The 23,346-nt window shown below is 43.4% G+C and overlaps 1 protein-coding gene across 1 annotated transcript in view; it reads right to left on the bottom strand.

The window, feature by feature from the left end:
* Window positions 1–23,346, bottom strand: part of KCNH5 (potassium voltage-gated channel subfamily H member 5) — a 144,821-nt gene that overhangs the window by 113,586 nt on the left and 7,889 nt on the right. Inside the window, exons 3-5 of the mRNA XM_042047621.1 lie at window positions 19,939–20,067; window positions 5,653–5,768; window positions 603–995 (exon numbers count right to left, since the gene is read on the bottom strand). Of these exons, the coding sequence (XP_041903555.1) occupies window positions 603–995; window positions 5,653–5,768; window positions 19,939–20,067 (638 nt within the window). The remainder of the gene's footprint in view (window positions 1–602; window positions 996–5,652; window positions 5,769–19,938; window positions 20,068–23,346) is intronic.

Here is a 23,346-nt window from a genome sequence, read left to right as displayed (position 1 = left end):
ATATTTATATTTTTTCTCCTCAGTTTCTCAAATTTCAGCTGAAGTTGAAGAATTGTACCAAAAAAAATGGAAATAAATCTCCCTGTCAATCAAACATTTAAAATCATGTTAAAAGGAAAAAAAAAGAAAGAAATTACAGCCTGGTTCAAAAGGTAATCCTAGGGCCGGATTTTAAAAAGTGCTCATTCAGAGCCTATTTTCATATAAGTGGCAAATTTGCCACCAGCTTCAGCCAGAGCAGATACAGAATTGTGATCAAGCCCTGCAACGGGTTAGAACTGCCCAAAGACTGAGCTGACAAGGAAGGCTGCGACAGGGGATGTCCCAACTGGCCCCACCCACTTTGATAGGGACTTGCACCAACGCTTTTGGATGACAAGCAAGCAATTCTAAAACCCCCATCACTAAAGAAAACATCCACACATGGTACTGGAATCATAAGGCACCTCTTCTCCAACACAGGAATGCCTTGTTGGTAAATCCCAGCAGCTCAAGACCAGCCCCCTGTATTTGCACAGAGCAGGAGCTGCCTCTCTGGAAACGAGCTTCTAAATTAATCCCTAATTAAAATAATCCTTTTGAGACAGACTACAGTCACTTACCTCATCCACATTCTCAAAGGCATTGATGATGTCATATGGTAAACAGGACAGAAGATCAATCACAAACCACGTCTTCAGGTAGTTCATCCGTATGAGCTTGGGATCAGATATAACCTCTCCCCCGGGGCCAACAAAGGTCGTGTGAAAGTTCAAAACAATGTCAACCAGAAAAATAACATCCACGACACTGTCCAGCACAAGCCAGGCAATGTTGTTCTGCTTTGTCTTGAAGGACACGTTATATGGAACCATGATTGCTGTGTAGAAGGTTAGAATTAAGATGACCCAGTCCCAGGTGGTCTTAAAAGCACAATAGTGGAGTATAATGTGTGGTGGAGTCTTTGGAGCTTCTTGTTTGTACTGAGGAAGAATATCAGATCCCAGCTGGAGAACCTGTAAGAGGCAGAGAGGCAAATGTTACTGTTTGCAGTGAACAGGATCCAATAAGGGGTCTTAGGGATTTCTGTGAGGAGCAGCAGAGATGGGTCTGTACTCGTTGGACATTGCAAAGCAACCTGCAGTTTCTAAGCTGATTTATTTAGAATGTGTGGAGGCAGCTATCACTCAATGAAAGGGAGCAGCATGGCATCTGAGGATACTCCTGCAAAAAGGGAGGTCTTTGAAGACGGACTGAGGGGAAACCATGCCAACAGCAAGGGAAGAGAGGCTCCATAAAGAGGTTTCGGGTACTGCCACACCAGCTTATGTTCTGCGGTTATGAACACAGAATCACAGAATGGTTTAGGTTGGAAGGGACCTAAAAGATGATCTATCTCCAACCGTCCTGCCATGGGCAGGGAATCTTCAACTAGACCAGGTTGCTCCAAGCCCCATCCAACCTGGCCTTGAACACTTCCAGGAATGAGGCATCCACGGCTTCTCTGGCAACCTGTTCCAGTGCCTCACCACCCTCAGAGTAAAGAGTTTCTTCCTAACACTTAATCTAAACATGAGTATTCATACTTGGAATTGTTACGAGACTAATTCTTTGTGCCTGACCTCTTTTTTAAACCATTGCTGAGCCAGAGCAACACCCTATCAAAGGTGAAACAGACTCCAGCCTTGCTGGCCAACCTCCTAAAATGAGGCATCATGTGCACAACTTCTGCCCTACCACCCAGCCAATATCATTCTTCCTTCCTACTTTCTTCAAAACGTTGTTGCTCCCACAAGCTCAGTATCACTAGTGGGCTCTCTTTTATTTCCTGTAATTACTTCTCTTTTTTTTTTCTGATAAGGCTGTAATCTCCTGCATTCTCACTGTTGTAAAATTGTGGAACTGGAAACACAGCAAAAACAAAGCCGAAGTCACTTAACGCATTCCCAGCTAATCTAAATTACCTTTTATCTCAGTGCAACACAAGAAACAAAGGCACAAAGGAACACACACGTGGCAATATATTGCACTGACAACTGAAAGATCCATTTGGGGATACATTTGGGCATCTGAAGTCCGTATGGGATAAAATATATAATTACAGCAACTTTAAAACTCATTTCAGCCCTACACCTGTCCCATACTGGGGCTGATGCACCATATGTCCAGGGACAGTCAGATGGAAAACAGCAGCCTCAGATGTGTGAAATTGATCAAACATAGGATGCTTCCTCCATGGAGAGGAGTAAATGGCTCTGAATAAACTGTGTAACAACTAAGAATATGAACTCAAGCACAATAGACAGGGATTCTCCATTAATTCTTTGCAGTCTTGTCTTCTAGATGTTTTTAAGAGAAAGCTGGTACTGAGATCAGACAGTAAAAGTCTGGCTCTGCTGAAAATCTGTTCTTCAGGAATAACCAAGGGACAACAACAGCAACCTCCCTCATTCTGTGATGGGGGATGTGGCTTCCCAAGATGTCCAATCTGGGCCAATGTCAGGCTGAAGGGATGCAAATCTGCTTCTACCTACCTGTTCCCATCCTCCCTAAGGTCATATTTAGCAATCACGATCTGTAAGGAAATTCAGTTGAGCTGACACAACAAAAAACTAACTTGTTACATTAATTAGCCATTTGTTTTCTACAGAGTCAGTAGAATTTCACAAATTTATCCATGGCCAGAAGAGCACTGGACCCACTACACAGGCAGTGGTGAGAGAGAAGCAGAGACCTCCAGGAGCCCATGGCTGCTCCCTTTGCCAACAGCCTCGTGTCACACCAGCTCCAGTGTAACACAAAGCCCTCTGTGGAGTGGTGTCGTCTCAATGGCACTTGCCAGAGACACCCACAGATGCCAAAGCCTTGGTGAGACCCATAAAAATATCAAACTCCAGGTGTCCCTCCCCCAGTGCCCAGGACAGAGTGACTATCAGCGCTTCTATACCCCTGTAACCACTGGGGCACACTGAACTTGCTGGTGGATCCATGGGTTTTTCCTTGGAATTAAAGCAGTGATCGACACAATCATTTTCTCACAGCAGCCTTGTGAAAATTTCTTTCAAAGCCAAAATTTTCACCTGCACTTAACACACCATTTTGGCTTTGCCTCATAACTTGGTCGTTATCTCCAGTTATCTCTTTGGACTCATCAGTGTCCAACACTTCACCGATAAATCAGCACTCGGACTTCTTTCCCTGGTTTCTTCAGGCCTGTTTGTTCCCTGCCTTGTTCACTGAGGCAGGAGCTGGAAACATTCTCACTAGAGCTGGAAAAATAAGCTACTTAGGGCTCAAGCAGAATGCGATCAACATATGCTTGATAGTTCCCTGCGCCTCTGGTGGTGGAGTGCTCGGGAGCTCCCACGATACTGTAAAAGCATAATTATTATTCTTAACATAATATCATGCTGAGTTTGACATGGTGAGTGGGTGGCAAGTGGCTGTGGAGACCACTGAACTATAATGATTATTTCTTTCATGCTGCATGAATTTTTAATTTTAAATCACCAAAGAATACACAGTATCTTGTTAGTCAGCTGCATTCACCACAGACTGACTGAATTATTCCTGTGTACACCTAATGAAAATGACTGATAACTGTTAGGTCTGATCAGGTGAGCAGGACATTCTGCAAGGGATGAGCTATGAAGATAATGTTCCTGCTCAGACACAGAAATACGGAAAATGGGGCCTGTACAGCAATGGTGAACCTCCACTCAGCCTGCCTTCCTCACAGCACTTTGCCTACAAAGCACTTTCCAGCCATAAACTACTTCTAAGAGAGGAGTTTGCACATTCTCCAAGCAACAATTCCTGAGTACAACCTCACCCCACCTATTCCTGAGCACACCTACTCCTTTACCTGAGGTTTTGCTGCTGACTGATCTAAATTTTCCTTGCTGTGACCTAATGCCATTTCTTTTTCCTCTAGCTATAGCAATCCTGGTGAACAATTTCCTCCCTCATTCTATGCAGCTGCTTTAGACTCTTCTGAATATTTTTACCGTATCTTCTCCTGTCTTCCCTTCTCCAGACTAAACCAAGAATGGATATAACTGGAATTACAGGACACTGAAATGTCATGAATTTAAAAAGCACGAGGTGTCAGTAATCTAGCGTTTATCCCATACCAATATGGGATCATTCAGGGGAAAACATCACACTGACACCCCCTGAAAACTGGGGGTTTCCATTCTCATTATTTGAGTTTTTATTATCAAAGTTCACTAAAACCAGAAAGGGAATGGAAAAAAAAAAAAAAAAAACAACAACAACAAAAAAAACCCCACCAAACATTTAAAGCTGCTATCTGTTCTACAGGACAAATTCTCTGGCACAAGGGCCGTCATTTACAGTAGCCTATGTATTTTGACCTTACATTTTTGACACATTTATTTTTCACTACCAATGGACATGAAGATGAAAGCAGTACCTCTGTTTCATCAGTTAACCTGAAGGTATTCACTTGTTGCACCACCTGCACTGTTAAGGAGATGTTTGCAACCTCCCAGAGAGTTCACTTCATCAGTTCTGAAGATAAAAGTGATGAGGGAAATACTGCAGGAATGGCTTGGCAAGGAAGTCAAGATGAGTCCATGGGGACCCAGACAGGGATGCTTCCAAAGAGGTTTCTCAGACAGTCCCATTTCCCTGGGAGAGGGACTCGAGGACATCAATCCTGGTTCCACATCACTGTGAGACAGCACCTAGAGGAGCACACTGTGCACGCCAAGTCAAGGGACAGCCAGGAAGCTGAGGACTGTATGCACAGAAATAGGGCCATGTCTTGGGGTGACTTTATGATGTGCATCCCATATCGCTGTTCTATGCCCAGAAATTAATTTTGTGCCTTTCTATGCCTTTAAACTGAGCCTGAGAGGGGGGAGAGAAAAGTGTACTTTTTCAAAGCAGTTTTGCAGGTTTTTTTCATGTTTCAAGGACACAGAGATAGAGAAGGTTCTCTGCGTTCAGCTGCGGCGGCGAGAGGAGCGGGAGGAAGCACCCGGCTTGCTTTCTTTCCAGCCAGCTTTTGGCCAGTTTTTCAGCTCCTTTTCCTCTGGAGAGCTGAACTTTGGTTTTCCTGGGACTTCGTTTTTTTCCCTTTTTCCCTGCTGGACTGTTTCAACATCAGAATACATTGGGAGGACTTTCCACTGAGTCCTTGGCCCTGGAGGTGGGCCCACCACCCCATCCCAGCTCCAAGGAGGGGGAGAGAGAGAGATCTACAGAAGGCCTCTGAAATTTTCCCAGGTTTCTCTCAGCAGAGCGAGAGGTTTTATTAATTAGCATCATTATCCTTTTCCTGTGTGTTTGTTAAATAAATAGTTTTTATCTGTTTCACTTTCCTTTGAGGAAAATTCATTTTTTCCCGAACCTGGTGGGGGAGGAGTGGTTGTAACCTGCCTTCTCTCAGAGGATATATTTCCAAACTTGCCCAAAGCGGCACAGGCCATTTAAGTAAAAGTGTCCTACAGAGAGTTCTTTTATGACCTGTCCTATAAACATGGGCTTGCCACGTGGTGCTGCTTTAGGACAAGTAGAGGCGAGGCTGAAAAATCAGAGTCGGGAAATATTTTCCTCTAAGAATATTAATTTAACAAGGGGAATTAGGGTGGGTTTTCTTCCCCCCCTGCCCTAGGAAGGGATCAGGCTGGTGTCCACCTCACTTACTTCAGCTAAGCGGGAGTGCTTGTGCACCACCTCAGCTTTGTTCATCGGCGTCAGCTGCTGCAGGACGCTCCGGCTGTTGGTCAGCGCCCGCGTCAGCCGGGCAAACTTCGTCCAACCTGCAGGAAAAGAAGGAAACCACGTCAGAAATCGTGTCACAACTGCTCAGGCCTCATCCAGTGCTAGTAAATCTCCTTTGTGCTCGACCATATTCAGTCTCAGACCTGAACAGTTTCTCTAAATTGCCGCACGGAGCAGCTTCAGGCTCCAGGCTTAAAGACCTTGCAAAAGAGGAAAAATACTGCTCCTTCAAAGCGAACACAGGTAAATATGAGGGGAATCCAAACATTCTTTCTTCTGCCTTCTAGAGACATTGTGTTAGACGGATGACATCGTGTTTTCAGCCTTCTGGGGACATACTCTGCTGCTGAAATCTAATTCCAAGCCACTGAAGCTCAGGCAAGGACTTCCCAAGTCTGCAAATCCTGCTGAAGGAAAATCCTCTCCAGCTACAGGAAGGCTCCTGCTAATTCAAGACAGCTGGAGCAGCCCCAACCCCTTACTGGTTTTTGCCTCAACTAAACTTCAGGGACAAAAAAAAATCTTAAAAATATAAAAGACAGCACCAGAAGCAATGCTTCAGACTTAAAAAACAAAAATCATTAAGCCTTTAAAGTAAAACTAAGAACTTGATTTTAAATGGCATTAAGAAATACATTTAGCTATTACACTAATGATAAACAGCTGCTTTAATTGTAGCCTGATACCCACACACTGGGATGCCCCTGAGGAACATTTTCCTGCAGCACCCTGCAAGGAGCAGTTGGTAACTGACAGCAGCACCAACCCAGGAACGTGTCACCAAGTCATTCCTGCTGGAAAAACACCCAAATGTCATGGTGTGGATGCATCAGTGGATGGGGTAGATGGGTGCAGCAAAGAAAACACCAGGATTTTCAGCAGTGTAGCACCTCAGGATTGAGCAGGAAAATTGAAAATCCAAGTATCTTCAGGAAGGAAGCATCTTCCCAAGGACACCGAAGGAGATGCTCAACATTCAGTTTAGCCAGGTATAATGTCATTTTTTTACCAGAGAGGTGTGGATAAAATATCAAACAAGTTATGGACAGGAAAAGGGTTCAGGAGAAGGTTTAACTTTCATTTAATTTGAATGCTGAGCAGGTGAAAATTGGGGGAAATACTCACATCTGAGAAAGGAAACACAACATTTCTACTTTAGAATCATCATAGAATCACAGAATGGTTTGAGTTGGAAGGGACCCTAAGGATCATCTAGTTTCAAACCCCTGCCATGGTCAGGGACACCTTCCACCAGACCAGGTTGCTCCAAGCCCCATCCAACCTGGCCTTGAACACCTCCAGGGATGGGGCATCCACAGCTTCTCTGGGCAACCTGTGCCAATGCTAGGCTTATTTTTAAATGCCTTTTGCTGTTAGGAGTCAGGGACTTGGAAAGTTAAGGGAAGCCCTGAGGGAGATGAAATAAAGAGCAGGGAACAGAAAAGACAGTAAAACTTCAAGAAAAAAAATTATGTACAACTTAGCTTTACCATTTACCACATACATATCGTAATCACACAAATGTAAATCCACTGTTCATCATTTAACAATCAGAACAGCTCAAAATATCATGACACGCCACCAGCACTGCACAAACGTTTGTGTCTGGCTATTTATACATGACCTCAAAAATGCACATAAAAAATTCACTGGGAAAAGGTAAAAAATAGAAGCATTTTATTAACTTTTCAAATGTAAACTTGAAATGTGAGCTTTGGATATGTCTCATGCCTCTGAAGCTCACCGGGATATTCAATTAGGAATATGCACTTTCTGTATTAAACAAGGTCAAGGCAGACTACAGTGATCTATGAACTATTAATTTCTAGAAAAAAATCCTTGTGCCTTTTCTTTTCCTAATTGTCTATAAAACTGCAGGAAGGAGACACCTTTAAGACAGAAGTCAGAACTGTTCTTTATCTTTCTAAACCAGCAATTTCAAGGAGCAAGTGAGCCTGGTAACAGCATCATGACAGCTCTGCCCCAGCATTTCTAGTAATTGCTGGAGGCCACAGTGCACCCGGGTGATTTCTTTTGGGTCACTGCAAACACACAGCAAGAACCAGGGAAAGAGAGCAGCTCTCCTCCAGGAAGGTGTTCATCCACTTCCAGACCTGGGCAGGTACTCACAGACACATGCACACAGTCACTGTCTTCTTCCCCTGGAAAAATATTTCCCTGTGGTCCAGAAGGACAAATATGGCCCAGTCCCAAATCTTTATTATGTCATCCTGCCTCGCAGCTGATATGAGAGTGATGGAAAAGTACTCAGCAAAGCCAAAACCACCCCAGACAAACTGCTGGATACAGCCCCAGTCGCTCACATCTCAGGGCTGTCAGCTACTCCAACTCCTGACAGGAACACCAGCAGGGAGAAGTGCAAAGCCCTGTACCTAAGGAAGCACAACCCCCTACACCAATACATGCTGGAAAGTGGTTTGGCAGAAAATGCTTTGGGGATTCCCAAGAGTCCAAGCTGAACGTGTCCATGCTGGAAATCCTTGGCTGAATTAGACACAGAACCACCAGCACGTCCAGGAAGGTGAACCCTCCCATCTCCTCCTCACTGGTGAGGCCAGTTCCTGCAGTACTGTGTCCAGCTAGAGGAGGATTTAGAGAAGAGTCAGGAGCTGGCAATGACAGGTGATGGCTTCATGTACTCTCTAGAAATCCTTTGTCATGGTGCTTTGCAGGCTGAGAGATCCCACTCATAAAAATACGGGGTTTAAAATGCCTCTCTTATAAAAACAGAACTGTTAAGAAATCCCTTGTCACTGTTTTAGGTAAGAAAAGCATCTGTCCTGCAAGATGGAGCAGTAAGCTGCATACCAGACAACAGCAACCCTTTTGCTGTAAAAATAAAAAAAAAGGAAAAACTACGATTTTTTTCAAATCCTCCTTTACTACCATGTGAGATCATCAATGACATGTGAAAGAAAGAAGCCACAATTTTAGCATTCAAGGTTACCACTCTGCTCATCTGGTCTGACCTCTTCCTTTCACAGGACAAACCATTTCATCATGTCCTTTCTCCACCCTGACCAAAGCTTTGCTTTGTGCCAGAGCAGAACTTTTGCAAAACCCTTCCAGCCTCATTTAGAGACGTCACATTTTCACATTTCTTTCAGCCCTGTGAAGCCCATGATTCGGGATATTGGAAGCACAGAATACACTAACATGACTTTTTTCTCCAGTTCGGCACCAAGTCCAGCATTATTTTACCTGCTCCAATCTATCCATCTGCAATAGTGTGAAAAAAGTACCTGGTTCTTTTGTTTCCTATTTACAACCCAAGAGAATAAAAAACACAGCAACAGCAACATGCTGGGTTATGAGTGGGAAGGTGAAAATGTATACAGGCTGCCTCGTGTCTGAAATAATCTGCACAGGGTACATGTCTCTGTTTCTTGACCTTGTTGTAGACTAGACAAGTTCAGAATTATATTTAAAACCGATGTGTATGTTTAAATAGACCAGGGAAAATTTGCATAGCTGCCTACTGCTGTCAATGTTTCTTCAAACGATTCTCTCCTTTCTTTTCCTCTATAGACAGAGACTTGAAAAGAATGATAATTTTATCCCAAGTATTAGTGACCGCCTGTCCTCACAGATATTTTCAGTCTGGAAGGAGTAAATGAGCTGCGCAAATAGCAGGTGCAAGAGGGGCAGAAACAAAACCGTACTCGTGAGAAAATACAACACTTCTGACGCTCTCTTCAGCTCAGCTGGATTGTGTCTTTATTCCAGAGCACCACTTGAAAAATAGCACCCTGAACTCGCACCATTGCACTCAGATTCCTGGGGAAAAAAGTAGCAGCAGCATCAGATCACACACCAGGTCAGGCCAGCAGCTGCTCCTCCTTACAAGAAGTTAAACTGGTGGTTCCAGACAAAGACGTGACCTACCTCGAATGGAAAATTCTGGAATAGCAGACACATAAAATGATTGTTTCCCCTGGTTCTCTTTAATTACTTTCTCATTCAGGGACAAAACAAAAAGCATTTGTTCCCCTGCTTTAAAAAACAACCCTCAAGATCTGCATTTATTCTCAGGATCCAAAACAAAGATCTCTTAAACAGGAACTGAGCAAAATATTTCCCTGTGTCTATCCATTATTCACATTAAAATTTCTGCAGTCACAACAAACTGGAGGTTTAACAGTTACAGGAATAGGACATAAAGCAAGTATGCCAATAGACATGAGCTAAACTAGTCTCTGCCTTGGCCCAGCTGTAACACTGCCCTTCCAGGCATGCAACTTTCTTCTTCCTCCATGTATTTTAGACACAATTAAATGTTTTACATCCACAAAGTATTCTCCATGTCTCTTGCCCTAAAAAGGACTGCCAATTTGACAGAGGTGACTTTGTGGCATCCTTCACACAACAGCTGAGCCAGAGGTTTCTCTAAAGAGAAATAAAAACAGGAGAACTAATTTTTTTTTTTTTTAAATAGGTGTTTTTTCTAAACCTCAGGTGCTGTGACATTGGTTGAAGCTGTTGATGCTGTGACAGGATGCCTGGGGGAGTGCAGGAGCATGGGGGGGAAGGTAGGCAATAGTCAGGTGAAGCAGACAGAGCACCTGAACACCTCCTCAGAGGAGGAAAGGCTTTCCAAAAGCATCTGAGGATCTCACTCAGCCACTCCCTAGGTTCATGCACCACTACAGAAATTAGATGGTGCCTGAGGGGGAAATTGTTTTTCCAGGTTAGAACTTGACACTATTGTCCCTCCACCACCAGAAAGCCCAAACTGTCCTACTCACTACAGTATGTGCCTTTCCATCAGCTACTTCTCCAAACAGACCAGTATTATGCCCACACATCTTTCTCCCTGGGATCCCAAATCCATCCTTCTGTTTTACCCTGGACAGCTGGGACAGGCACAGCTCTGTGGCAGCTGCTCTCCAAAAACCTCCCCTCCACCGCCGCACTCGCTGCTTTCTCTGTGTGCAAAATCCTTTCCAGACTCATTTAGAGACTTCACATTTTCACATTTCTGCCAGCTGCACCCTTGCACGGCCACAGGGACCTCTCTCTGCCCTTCTGGTCACCAACCTTCTTCCCAACAACACACCCTGCGGATGGATCCAGCACACAAACACCCCCATCCATCTCCAACACCCCTCCTCGTCTCTGCTGCCTTCCCTGGGTAAGCAGAAATGCCAGCCAGGACCAAGATGCTGTTGCACTGTATGGCAGAGCATAAAAAGAACCAGAGTAAAAGCTGTCCAAAGAAAGTGCAACAGGGGAGGCTTCCCCAAGCAGAAGTGATGCTGGAAGGGATGACACAGAATCATTGAATCATTTAGGTTGGAACAGACATCTAAGACTCTATCCTAAAGGTTATGTGGAGATAAAACCTTGGAATCAGAAGGATTTCCAATCTCACAAAGCTCACAAAACAGAAAATATTTTCAGATATAACTATATGCAAAGGATAAAACCCTTAGAACTCTCACCACAATTTAATTAGCAGTTGAAAATTTGCAGTCTCTCTGACTGAGTTTGTGTACAGTTCCAAATACAGATCTAACCACCCAGCTAGCAGCCACACTAAAAAAAAATATTTCGTTCATAAACTATATTATATTATTTTAAAGCTAAATTCATACATCAAAGTTTATGAAGAGTTTAAAATCTCAAGGTGAAATGTTAGTGTCCTTTATAGTGCACTTGCTCTGAAAAACCTAGACATGACTAGTTCCCCCTAATAAAGCATTAGTATAGCTCTACTGGGTTGCAATTAACCTTTTTGTCAGGGTTTGTCTGGTCTTAAATAATGATGACTTTTAAATCAGTGCAACAGGGAACTATCCCCTACCTTAGACTGCAGGGAAAACACCTGGGTTAAGAATTATATTCTGGGTGCAAAAAACAATTGCAGAGGGCAATTCCAGCAGTGCTTGTGTTGATTTCTGCCTGCAGGGTCACAGGGAACAGATCCCAACCATGGAAAGATTGTTCTGATCTCACTGTGAAGCACGAAACAGTTAACATGCAATAATGCTTAAATAATATATAATTTATGACATAGCCACAAGAGCAAAGAGCACTAGCACTGCTCAGAGTTAGGAAGTGTGGAATTCAACTGGTAACATGGATCATCCTTTGGCATAAATAGCATATATAAATCCCAGCTATTTCTAGATTTTCAAGCAGTAAAATCATTACAATGCCTGGCTGTTTGCTCTTTACTGCAGGCAAAGTATGTCTGAAAGAGTTCACTGTCTCTTTGAAAAACTTAATAATCCCAGTATTGGATTTTTAGAGAGAGAGAGAGGGATAAACAGGATTCCTGAATAAACAGATTAATAGTCAAACAATGTTCAATCATTCCCATGATGCACTAAAAATACTTCTGGACTGAGAGTCTATTAAAATGAAATTCAAAATATTGGGATAAATTTCCGGAATTGAAATTCTGTGTGTTCCACTGTCTGATAATGCACTGCACTCCTGGGACAATTTTTACATCCAACCTCCCTTCTTGCTCAATGTTGTCTTCCCAGCTACCATCCACCCACTGCAACCACTGGGGAGCTCAGCAGGGATGAAGAACTAATGGGTAATCTTGGGCATATCATTTTACCTCTCTGAGCTTCAGTTTCTCCTCCTTAAAATGAAGATCATGCTAATTGCCTAATTTGCAAGCCATTTTGAGATCTACTGATAAGAAGAGCTAAGATTTATATAACTTTAGACTACACTTGGTAGACATTTTAAAATTACAATATATTTTTTTAATTTATTTCTCAAATAGCCTTAAATGTACGGTGCCCAGGTTCTTACATTTCACTTTTCTGCAAATAAAGCTAAACTTTATACACATGCACAGGGCCACTGGGGAATTACTTTCAGGTATTAAAAAAACCAGGCGCAAATTTTGGGAAGAAGGGAAAAAAACCATAATTCTAATTACTGTAAGTCTCAGTCACCTGGCTTTTAGGAGTTGGTCAGATAGCAAAGTGCTCATGCCATCACATCACCTCATCCTGGTTCTGCATTTGAATCACCCCAGAGGCACAGAGTGGCCAAAGCCTCTTGCACAGCAATCTTCACCAAATTGACCCTGTGTGACCCTCTCAATGAGATATTGAGACCATGCAGTTCAGTAAATTACAGGTTAAATGGGTGAAGAACTTGCTACTTGGCAAGTATCAAACAAGGAGCATTGGAAAATCATAAAAATTTAATACTGGGAGCCTTCTGGACCCCAGTGGCCAGGCATTCTATTCAGTGTTTGTCTCCAGGGTTTGAAAGTCCTTATAAAATGACTGATAGAAGTGTCAAATGACAGGAGGATTAGAGGGATGTTAAACAGCAGCAAGGGCAGTCAAGCAGGAGGATGCGCTTGACAACTGGGCACGTGCCACTAATACATCTTAAACGGAGAACAGTCATCTAGGGAAAAGCAATGCAAATTGTAATGCCAGCACAGGAGGGGGAAATGTCCCAAGCAAAGAACACTTCTGAAAAGGATCCAAAGGTAGATGAGCAGCTCAGCATGAAAATGGCTTTGGCAAAAAGTCACCTGCTCCTTGGATACATAACAGTAAGGACTGGGCTTGGAGAGGCTGAGCAATGGGCAATAACAAAGAATTAGCTGGAAACCCACCTGGCCTCAATAATTGCTGCAGAAACTGGCTGGGGACCTGAGAGGCTGAAATCCAGGCCACCACAGCTTCATCCCTACTGCTGCCAATGAGCTGGATTAAAGGGCAGCTAAAACATCCATGTATCTGCCATCACCAGACCTCCAAATTCAGTCTAGACAGAGGTTTAAGGAGCTGAACTCATTTACTTTATCAAATGAAGGCGCAGTGATGAGCTGATTATATGTGTAAATGCCTTAGTGGGACTTTCTTAATACAGTGGGAGAAAAAGACGTAAGAAGATGCCACTGCAAGAAGCCAAAGCCAGGCTAATTTGACACTTCTTTAATGCCAAAAGTGTAATGGAGAAGCACAAAAAATATTAAGTAATGTAGTGGATGCTCAGCCTCTTCTAAATCAATACTGGATGCCTCCCTGGAGGGGATAGTTTAGTTACACACAAGTTCATGGGTTCAGCAGAGGAGCAACTTAGTGAAGTGGAATGCCCTGTGTTAGACAGATCAGACTTTTAAACTCCACTACGTTTTAAATTTGGCTGATGAGTGTTCAGTTTTCTACATACAAAGTGTATCCATCTACAAACAGTTGCTGCTTTAAAGATCAGCTTCCAGTTTAATTCAATTTCTCACAGGGTTAGATTTGATTTCAATGGGATTTCATTTTCATTGCACATTAAACTTCCAGAAACTTGCAGACAGTTAATGTGCATTGGTGGGTTGCTACTGGAGCACACAAAGGGCTCCAAAGGCTGTATCAGATTCAGAAAAAAAAATACTTCATTTCTGTGAGGGAAACTAAACAACCCTGGATATGGAAATTCCCTCTTCTTCATCATGGTGGGTCTCAAGCAATAGCAAAGCAAGAAATGATACAGAGGGGGAAGGGGGAGTGAAAATAAGGCCTTGGAGCACCACTCCTGAAAGTGAAGAAACAACTCCCTCTGTGACTATTCAGCCTGTGCAGTGTCTGCAGAAAGTGCCAGCAGCACGTCACTGAAGACATAACAGGGACGAGTAACAGGGATGCTTGTCCTGCAGGAACAGGAAAAAAGCAACCTTGGAAGGTCTTCCTGGTTACTGGCAAGCTGTGCCTATCCCACATCTATGGTTTCAAATACTATCTAAAATAGTTTTTTATCTAAATATTGTCTAACTATCTAAATACTAAGAGAGACTATCTCTCAGCATCATTGCACTGAGTTGTCTGCTCTTGACACTTGAGAACACACCTGGTGTCCTGGCAAATGACCACTTCTCTTGTCATCCCCCCACACCAAAGTCCTTTCTCCCAGCCCAGGAGTCCCTGGATGCTGCACTCTAGAGCCAGGGGAGAATGGAGAAATGGAGGTGATCTCCTTGCTACCTGGAAGGCAGTGGAACTGCGGATCACAGCAAAAGGAAACAGCATGAGAACAAGTGGGTCTCTCTTGCAATGAGACCCTTGTTATTACAGCCACAGAAAGTGCAATCAAAACACGTTAAGGATATCCAAATTGTAACCTATTAAATTACTGTGATGGATTACTGTCAAGGTGATGTACTCAACAGGGTACACTGTGCTTCAGCTAAAGGTAGAAACCTTATTTTCATGCTATAATCCCTCCACCCACTTCTTCTATTATCACCAGGATTGATACCCCCTCAAGGAAAAAAAGTTCCCATGTGCAACTAGTTACATATGCTTAATAACTTGCAGTTATTAAAGATAAAAAAGGACCAGAATTATAGGCTTAGCAAGGATTAGCAAGCCATAAGTGCGTATTTCTGCAACTACTACACTTTTTATAGCTCTGTCACACTCTGAGATAGAGTTGTATCATTATATAGAGTTATATAACCATAAAGAGTTATATCACTGGAAGCATTACAGCATTGTCCCAGACAGACTTGATTATCAAAGTCTGGGTCTATCAAGTGAAAAGGAAAAAAAAAAACCAAAAAGCAACTTCAGGATCCTGCTGTGCCATCACCTGATCCCATCTGTTAACAGCACACAGTCCTGAGTTGCAGGGGTCTCATTAACACAACTTTGCATCCTGATTCAACATTCCATCAGTATTCACTAGAATTTCCCCATCACTCCAGACGTGACAAGCCTGATATTTAACTCCACAGAGACTCCAGATAACCAGGGAGAATCCTACCAAAAAAAACCATTCTAGGTTTACCTAAAGGCCACATTTTTTCTTCACTGATGATAACAAAGGGAATAAAAACATTGCACAACTAAGTGAAACACCACTGTTATGGAGTCTTTTTTTTTTCTATACTTAAACTTTCTGTTCAATAGAATCTAGAGCACGCCTGGCTTCAAATGGTGTTAACATTTTAAGTGGCCCCATTCGCCCTCCTAATAGTTAGGGCCCAGAAAAATGGCTTCATTTTTTCCCTGACAAATAAACATGAGATTATTACCACTGTGTGTCCTTGGAGGAATTTAAAGTCTTCAGATGTTTTTAAAAGGCCATTGGGTAAAGACAGAATAAAAGCTCAGCAAGCTGATAAAAGCATCCAACTGTGAACCGACAATGGTACAAACATTAAAAAAAAAGATTCTTTGGGTTTTATTTGCTTGAAGAAAATACATAATGCAATCTTTCATATGCTTGTAGTGGCCTTCCCCCTCTGCTGTGCATGGCCTCAAGCCAGGACACCTGGGGATCTGGCCCTCTGCCACCAGGTGGGACCTGCTGCTTGCTACAGAATCCAGATCAGACAAATATTCCCATTAGCAAAGAGGAGCAGGAGAAGGAAAGAAGGAGAGATCAGACAAACACAGCACAGCTCCTCCACCAGAAAATAAGGCACTGGCCCAGTGACCACCAAGGGCATCCATCGCCTCCTGCCTCATCACAAATTCTCACATCTCTTCTTCTTCCACACTGCCCCCATCCACAGCTCATCCAGCCACTGGCTCAGGAGCTGGGGCACTATAAACCAAAAACCAAACCAATGGAGGGTGTTTTCTCTTCCCTCCAGACCTGCACAGCTGCCAGAGGCACCTTCACCCAGGAGGGAACACATCAACCAGGCCGCTGATCCTTCCTTCCCTTATCATTTTTGCTGCTTCTGCTGGAGCTGCTGGGGGGTTTTGACACTTCTGACTTGTTAGACACTTTTAAAAGTAATTTTCCACAGCACCTTTTGGTCACTGTTACATTGCCATACATCATAGGTCTCCCACGCATCACCCAGCAATAATAGATCCGAGCACGAGTAACAAGAAAACAAGTCAGTCCAATCTTTAGTGTCCACTGCCTGTACCCTCTCAGAAAACAAGGGTTTTGATCTTTGTCACTGTATTTTATGAGAGGAAGGTAGCTTTTAAATATCCCTTTTCTCCAGTCTTGCTTACAGTCCAGTAAGTTTCAACAGCTTTCTGGTCTGCAGCAAATTCACAGCCTCCTGGGTGAGCCTGGGGAAAATTTTCATTACTTTTACTCCCTCTGGCAAGCAAAGCCCCCTCCTCCTTCCTTCTTCCTCCTCCTCCTCCTCGTTTCAGCATTAACAGAGCAAGTGGTGAGCACACAGGTAAGCAGAAACAGATACCATCTGTCACAGTGTCCCTCTGAGTCCCTCTGCTCGCACGGGGCTTGTCCCCGTGAAGTCAGTTGCATTTTTGGCACTCAAAAAACATGTTTTTAGGCCCACATCGGAAAAAAAAACCCTACCCTGGCAATGTGCTTTGTAGTAAGACAACTGCTTCATTTGTCTGTCCTGTTTTCACAAACCTGACAAGCTGCTCGACACTTTTGGGCAGATCTGCATCCTCAGCACCACTCCCTGTCCCCCAAACCTGCTGTTCCCTGGCAAGGTCTCCACGAGATGCCAACCCCACGGCAGCCACTGCAAGTAGATCTGGCCAACCCAACCAGGTATTTCCAGGAATGGGGACATGCAGACACTCTGCAGGGTAGATACACCCATTGGCATGATTTAAATACCTCACAGAGTGTGATACACTGAAGCTTCACAACAAAGCAACACACCTTTGAACAGTGCAGAACGTTTTGGTATGGAGAGGTTATTGCATAATAGCATCAATATTTTATTTCTGCTGAATTTTTTATCTCAAATTTACTGCTCCTGTAAGTAATACACAGTAACTCATCTGCACCATAGTTACTTATGTATTATGTATTGCATGGTCCTGGCAGAATTTCTGAAGAAATATCCTTCTTTTAAAAAGGAAAAAAAAAAAAAATAGCCCTTTCAGTGGCAAATCCCAGCACTCAACAGCAGTACTTTATTGAAACCCTTTTTCACAAGGCTTTAAAAATTCTCCACTAAATTTTAACGTCTATGTTTACAAATCTCATAATTCAAAAAGAAAGTGGCCTGGCAGCTTCTGAGCTCATTGTAATGTTATCTGCAGGGACACTGAATTATGTATCTCTCATAGCACCATGTCTGACACAAAACCACTGTGATCCCAGTGCCATGAGATCCCAGAGATCCACACAGCTGAGGCAAAGAGGGTAATGCAACAGTGCTGGTTTCCCACCCCTGTAGTAAAGTGGTGCAAATATTTGAATATGATTTCCTTACATCAAGGATGCACAAGACAAACTTTAATTTATGCAAAAGCAGAAGAAAAATCGGGTCAGTGGTTTGTAATTACGAGGTTTGTTGGAGGCACTGATCAATGCTAATCAATGCTCTAATCAAAGCACCCTGAGCAGATTCTTAAGGCTCCAATCCTATGCTTCTAATGCACTTGGGAGATGTGGCTGCGCTGCCCCTGCGATGTTCTGTTTGAGTTTTGGGGTTTTTAGGGTATGACTTTAACTGATACAAGCACTCTCTAGACACAGAGCCAAACCTCTCTGGCTGCTGAGGGCAGTATTTTGTGATGTCCATCATTAGTACCTGGCATTTTAACTAATGGTGCCATTCACTGCACAGCAGCAGCACACAAGTCACACATTTCACTGCTATTGCTCTTTCCCATAGGAACATATATTCCTATTCTGGATGCCACATGGGTTCTGTTCCTCCTCAGCCACAAGATGGGGAGGGGAAGAGCTCAGCCCCTGGAGCACATCCCTACTACCCAGGGGAGGCAGCTCAGTTTGGAACTCCCAGGCTGAGGATCCACAGGAAGCAACAGTCATCGTTTCTGCATCTGAGAGACACCTTCAGAATGTTTTCTCTGTCCTGCTGCAGTCAAACACTCCTCAGTGCAGCTCAGTCCTGTGGGAAGTGGGGCAGAGCCAGGTAAAGTGGGCTTTGGGAGCTGGTTCCATGTCAGATACATCTTGGTTCCCCCAGAAAGCATCAAAATAGGAAACCAGATTCTTGCAAAAACTGGCTTTTCCTTGATGAGCTCACACTATGTAATACATACACTGCAGCAAGGAGCCAGTCCCATGCCTTCAGATACCTATAAAGTCTTTTTAATTAACTGGCATTTAGCCTAAAAAATTCAGATTATTTCCAGGCAGAAAAATTCCACATTATGGAGCTGAAAGTGAAACAAAGAACATTTGCAGGTTGCTAGCTAAATTGTAGAGGCAGTAAAGTTTATGATGGCTGAGAAGGTATTCCTGTATCAGGATCTTATAATTTTATGGATAATACTCTCTAGACAAAAAAAAATTGTCATATTTAGTGTCAGCTCGGAGGGGAGCCTTTCGTTTTAAGTCTGCCTTTATAAACTGACTTTTCTGTTATCCAAACACTTGTAATAAGTGCTATCTAGATATTAAGAAATTACTTGAAACGTTGTTTGCATTCAAATGACACGAACTTTATGCTAAGGAAGATGGCTTAGAGCACACCAGCTTGGAGTGAGATATCAAGCCCCCTTCAAGCGTGAAGGGAAAAACATAGTAAAGAATTAATCATCAGGAGGCAGCTTCCAAGAGATGTGGATAACGTCCTTCTTTATGTAAGCATGCATTGTTTCACCCAAAGCAATACACATGTAAACCTGACACAAGACACGTGTCTTGTAACTAAAGCAGAGGATGATGCTGCCAGGTCCTCTGTACCTTTCCCCACCAATTTCTCCTGCAAGGCTGCAGGCCTGGCCATGGGCTGTGCAGGGACAAGAGCATTTCAACAAAATCCTCCCCTGCAGCTGATAAGTAACAAGCACAATGCCCACTGCCATGCAGTCATCACTCCTGAGCAGTAATAAATGACTCAAGCAGGCTCTTTCTTTTGCATTTCACATCCAAGAGGAAAGAAATATCAGTATCTCATCACAAGGAGCTGGAATTATTTTTTTCCTGAAAAGATGACACCTGTCCCATAACAGAAAGATCTCCCAAAACAACATAACATCCAAACCACTCAAAACCACGTAATTTTTAGAAAGTGCCAGCTGTAGTGATGATGAAGTGAATTACAAAGAAAAAGGAAGGCTTGTGACTCTAGAAAAAGACTGGTAGGAAATTTCCAATCATGGTAATTTATCTTTTTTTTTTTTTTAAATAATTTAGGAGAGTGGAATTGAAACTCTGACAGGTCATGAAACATTTCCTCAGTTCAAGACACAGATCACAGACATGGCACATCCCTGTGACAGGTCTGAGCTCAAGCATGTACTTCTATCATTTACAAAAAATAACAACGTATTTCATGTTTACCTTTTGTTGAATCATCTTCGATCGGTTGTTTGAATAAAGTGATATCCTTAAAAGTGCACAAGAACAAAACCACTTTTTCATGCTCATTTCTTATAGGTGCAATTTGCATGTAGAACCAAACTGGGGTTCCTGGAGCAGAGAAAAAAGTGACATTGGAATGTGGTGTAGCAGAAACTTTCCCCAGCCCGTAACATTTATACATTATTACAACACACACATAGGTTAGGAGTGTATCTCAGCATTTCTGCATCTTCCAGAGCTTTTCATTTTACTTCCTCCAAGGAAAACAACATATTCCCATTTTTACAGCTTCATTTATCTAACTGGATGACAAGCAGAGACAGGAGGCTATATAAAACTTCATTCTGAAATAAAATACATTGTTCTTCCCCTCTTGCTCTTGTTTTTTCCCAGCATGTCTCACAAACTTAGGTCTGAAAGGTAGAAAGGCAAGAAAAAAAATGGGTGGATGGTATCTTTGATCCCTTCTTTACATAATACAGAGCTATCAAATCCAAAAATGATGGGCTATACTGTGAAGTGCTTCAAATTTTATGTGACTACATTATTTAAGAGGACCTGAGTTGGATTCTCAATGTTGTATCAGGACAAATCAGATTTGATTTCTTTTTTGTGTTTCAGGTCACACCTCCACCTCCTCACTGCCCTGCCCAGAGCAGCACTCTCCCAGCACAGTTATCTCTACCAAACTTCTGAAATGAAACCAAGTATTTTTCAAATCCTACCACTCATCAAATAAACAGCCAAAAAAAGCCCTCGGTGTTGGAGCAGTCAGCTTGGGTTTTGGTAAATCTCCCCTGTTTGCAGAGGGCTTCTCCAGGCTGACACACACGTGGCAGTCCCCTACACGCATGCAGGTGTGCTCCATAAGGGGTGAAATCCTAGAACACTTGGAGCAATTTTCTTAGAAACACCCTGTTCCCCTGCAGGGCTGTGAATGTCAGACATTCTCCATCCAGCCAAGCTCCGTGTCCCTCCCTCCCAAACAAGCACCTACACGCGCTGCACGACAAATGCCCTCACAGCCAGCTAATTACCTCTGGGATTTGATGTGCTTTCAGCCAGTTGACAGAATGGCTTTTCTCCTGAGCTGACTGAGAGCTGGCACATTGACACAAGCCTCTTGCCCACTGTTATCCCACAAAGGCACCGCCGGCCCCCCTAAATCTCCTCTAATGCAGCAGGTCTGGGAGCTGTGCCAGGAACTGCAGGATGGATCCCAGAGGGCAGAGAAAACCATTTGGGCTAGGAAGTACTGTGGGGAAGGTTAAAACCCACAAGGGTTTATTGAAATTCAACTGGGATTAAACCAGTAACTCACTACCAGTAAACTGGAGAAGTGGGAGAGATGTGGGACTGCTTTTTGTGATAATTCCAAAGCCATTATGCTGATTACTTGATTATCTTAATTCCCAGTTGCTAACCCAAGACAAAAGACTTTTGTAACTACTAAAACAGAGTGCTGCAGCTCTCTGGAGAAATAACTTGCACTTATACCTGGGAATCCACTGGCACCCTTTGAGAAGCTCAGAAAGCAAGTAGACAAAACACCGTGTACAAGGGTGCTGACAAAAATCAGACAGAGGCAAGGTGGCTACTGCTGTAGAAGCAGCAAAACGGGAGAAAGCAGGCAAAGAGGTTTCCTGAGTATTACCACATATATATTCATATAGAGACAGAGACATGCATATACACATATACATACATACATATATATATATGTATATACATGCATGCCTAATGTGGTTGGTGAATAGTTGTGTGGACTATTCACAGGTAAGGACTATGTAACAAGGGAATGCAGAAAAGCAGATGAGAGTTGTAGCAAGCTTTCAGGTCTGAAGCTGGACCCCTGGGTTAAAACACCAAGGGGAGTGTGAAGCCAGTGGAACAGATGCTGGCAGAGAACACCAGCCCTTAAAGATCATCTCTGGAACACAGGAGAGAAGGATGGGAAAGCAACCTGAAAACCTCAAGATCTCCCTCTGCCAAAAGCAAAAGGGAATGGGTAAAGGAAAAAAAAAAAAAAACCACATTGTGCCACATTATCAAAAATACACAGCACACCTGGACCTGCAGTTTGAAAATGTGGGTGGAAGGGTGCTCTGAAGGCACTGCAGGCCTCATGTAGGTGATAAACAGAAGTCCTTCCATAGAGTAACCACCTACACTCTGCAGAAGTACATTCATACCAACAGATAACTAATCTTTATTTCCTTCTCTGCTCCAATATTCAGCCTGGAGGGTAAGCAGGCAGTTTCTTGAAGGACCATCTTCCACAAGGCTCAGAGTATGACAATGGAAGCAAACCCTGAGCACACCTGCTGCTGAGCTGGAGCCAAGAGGTGAGTCTATTAGCATCAGTGAGAGGTTGAGGTTCTGGGCTTCGGGTGATGGAGAAGAAAGCTGACAACAGATGTCATGGATGGGAAGTGACCCAAGCCCAGAGAGAAATACTGAGTAATTTTCCCTTAAGTCGTCCTGTAATCCTGCATAACTTATGGAAAGGGTAGGCTTGGAGATCTGGGCAAAGGTGAAGATTTTATTATGGCAACTGCAGCTCAATAAATCTCTGCAGCATCATCAAGCTCCAGCAGACAATCCATAACCCAAAGCAAAATCATCTGCCTTGTTATGGGAAAGTCACCAAGAAAAGACTCCTCTCTTTTTATGCATAAATAAAATAGAAAGGAATTTAATTCAGGCCCATTCTAGAGCAAGAGCTGCTCCAGCACTTAGTAAGAGAAGCCAGGGTTGGGGAGAGCACAGGGTCTCTGGGATCCCCTCTGGAAACCACATGGACACAGGGCATGGGAGTGCTGGGCACCACCACCAGCAAAAATACCACTATGAGATTGTCCCAGGAAATTCCCCTGATGTGAGGGGGCATCCAGGTCACCTGCACAGGAAACGGGAAGAGAAGCAGAAGATCTGTAAAACAGACACATCCATATCCTTAGGAACCAAAAAGAGGTCATTTGGAGGGCTCCCCTGGGCACCTGCAGGAACAGCTGGACTTCAGAGCTGCTCTGGCTTCTCTCTTTAATTAGCAACTTGGCTAAAATGCCTTGATGCAGGCAGAACTGGAGAACTCTAAAGGCATTTCCCGCTATTTTAGTGCCCTCACAGGAAGATTTAGTCTAAAAAGGAAAAACAGAGGTGAAGCATAAGAGGAGGTGTCCAAGATGCTCCCTCCAATGTCATGAAAGGTTTAGTTAAGTTTGCAGTGAAATGGGGCAGTCAGCCAGAGGGAGCTCTTTTCTGAGACGCAACATTCCCTTCCCTCAACCACAGCATGCAGGGAAAAGCTCTGGTAATCCCATGCCAGCATCAAAGTCCACCCAGGGGGAAGCATGGCCTCAGATTCTGGGCTCTAGGCAGGTGAAC

This window comes from Corvus kubaryi, unplaced genomic scaffold (genome assembly GCF_017639235.1).
Source record: "Corvus kubaryi isolate FWS band 111438036 unplaced genomic scaffold, C.kubaryi_AGA036_p1.0 66, whole genome shotgun sequence".
NCBI lineage: Eukaryota > Metazoa > Chordata > Aves > Passeriformes > Corvidae > Corvus > Corvus kubaryi.
The sequence above is the reverse complement of the archived record's forward strand: the minus strand, read 5'-3'. Positions and strand labels throughout refer to the sequence as shown.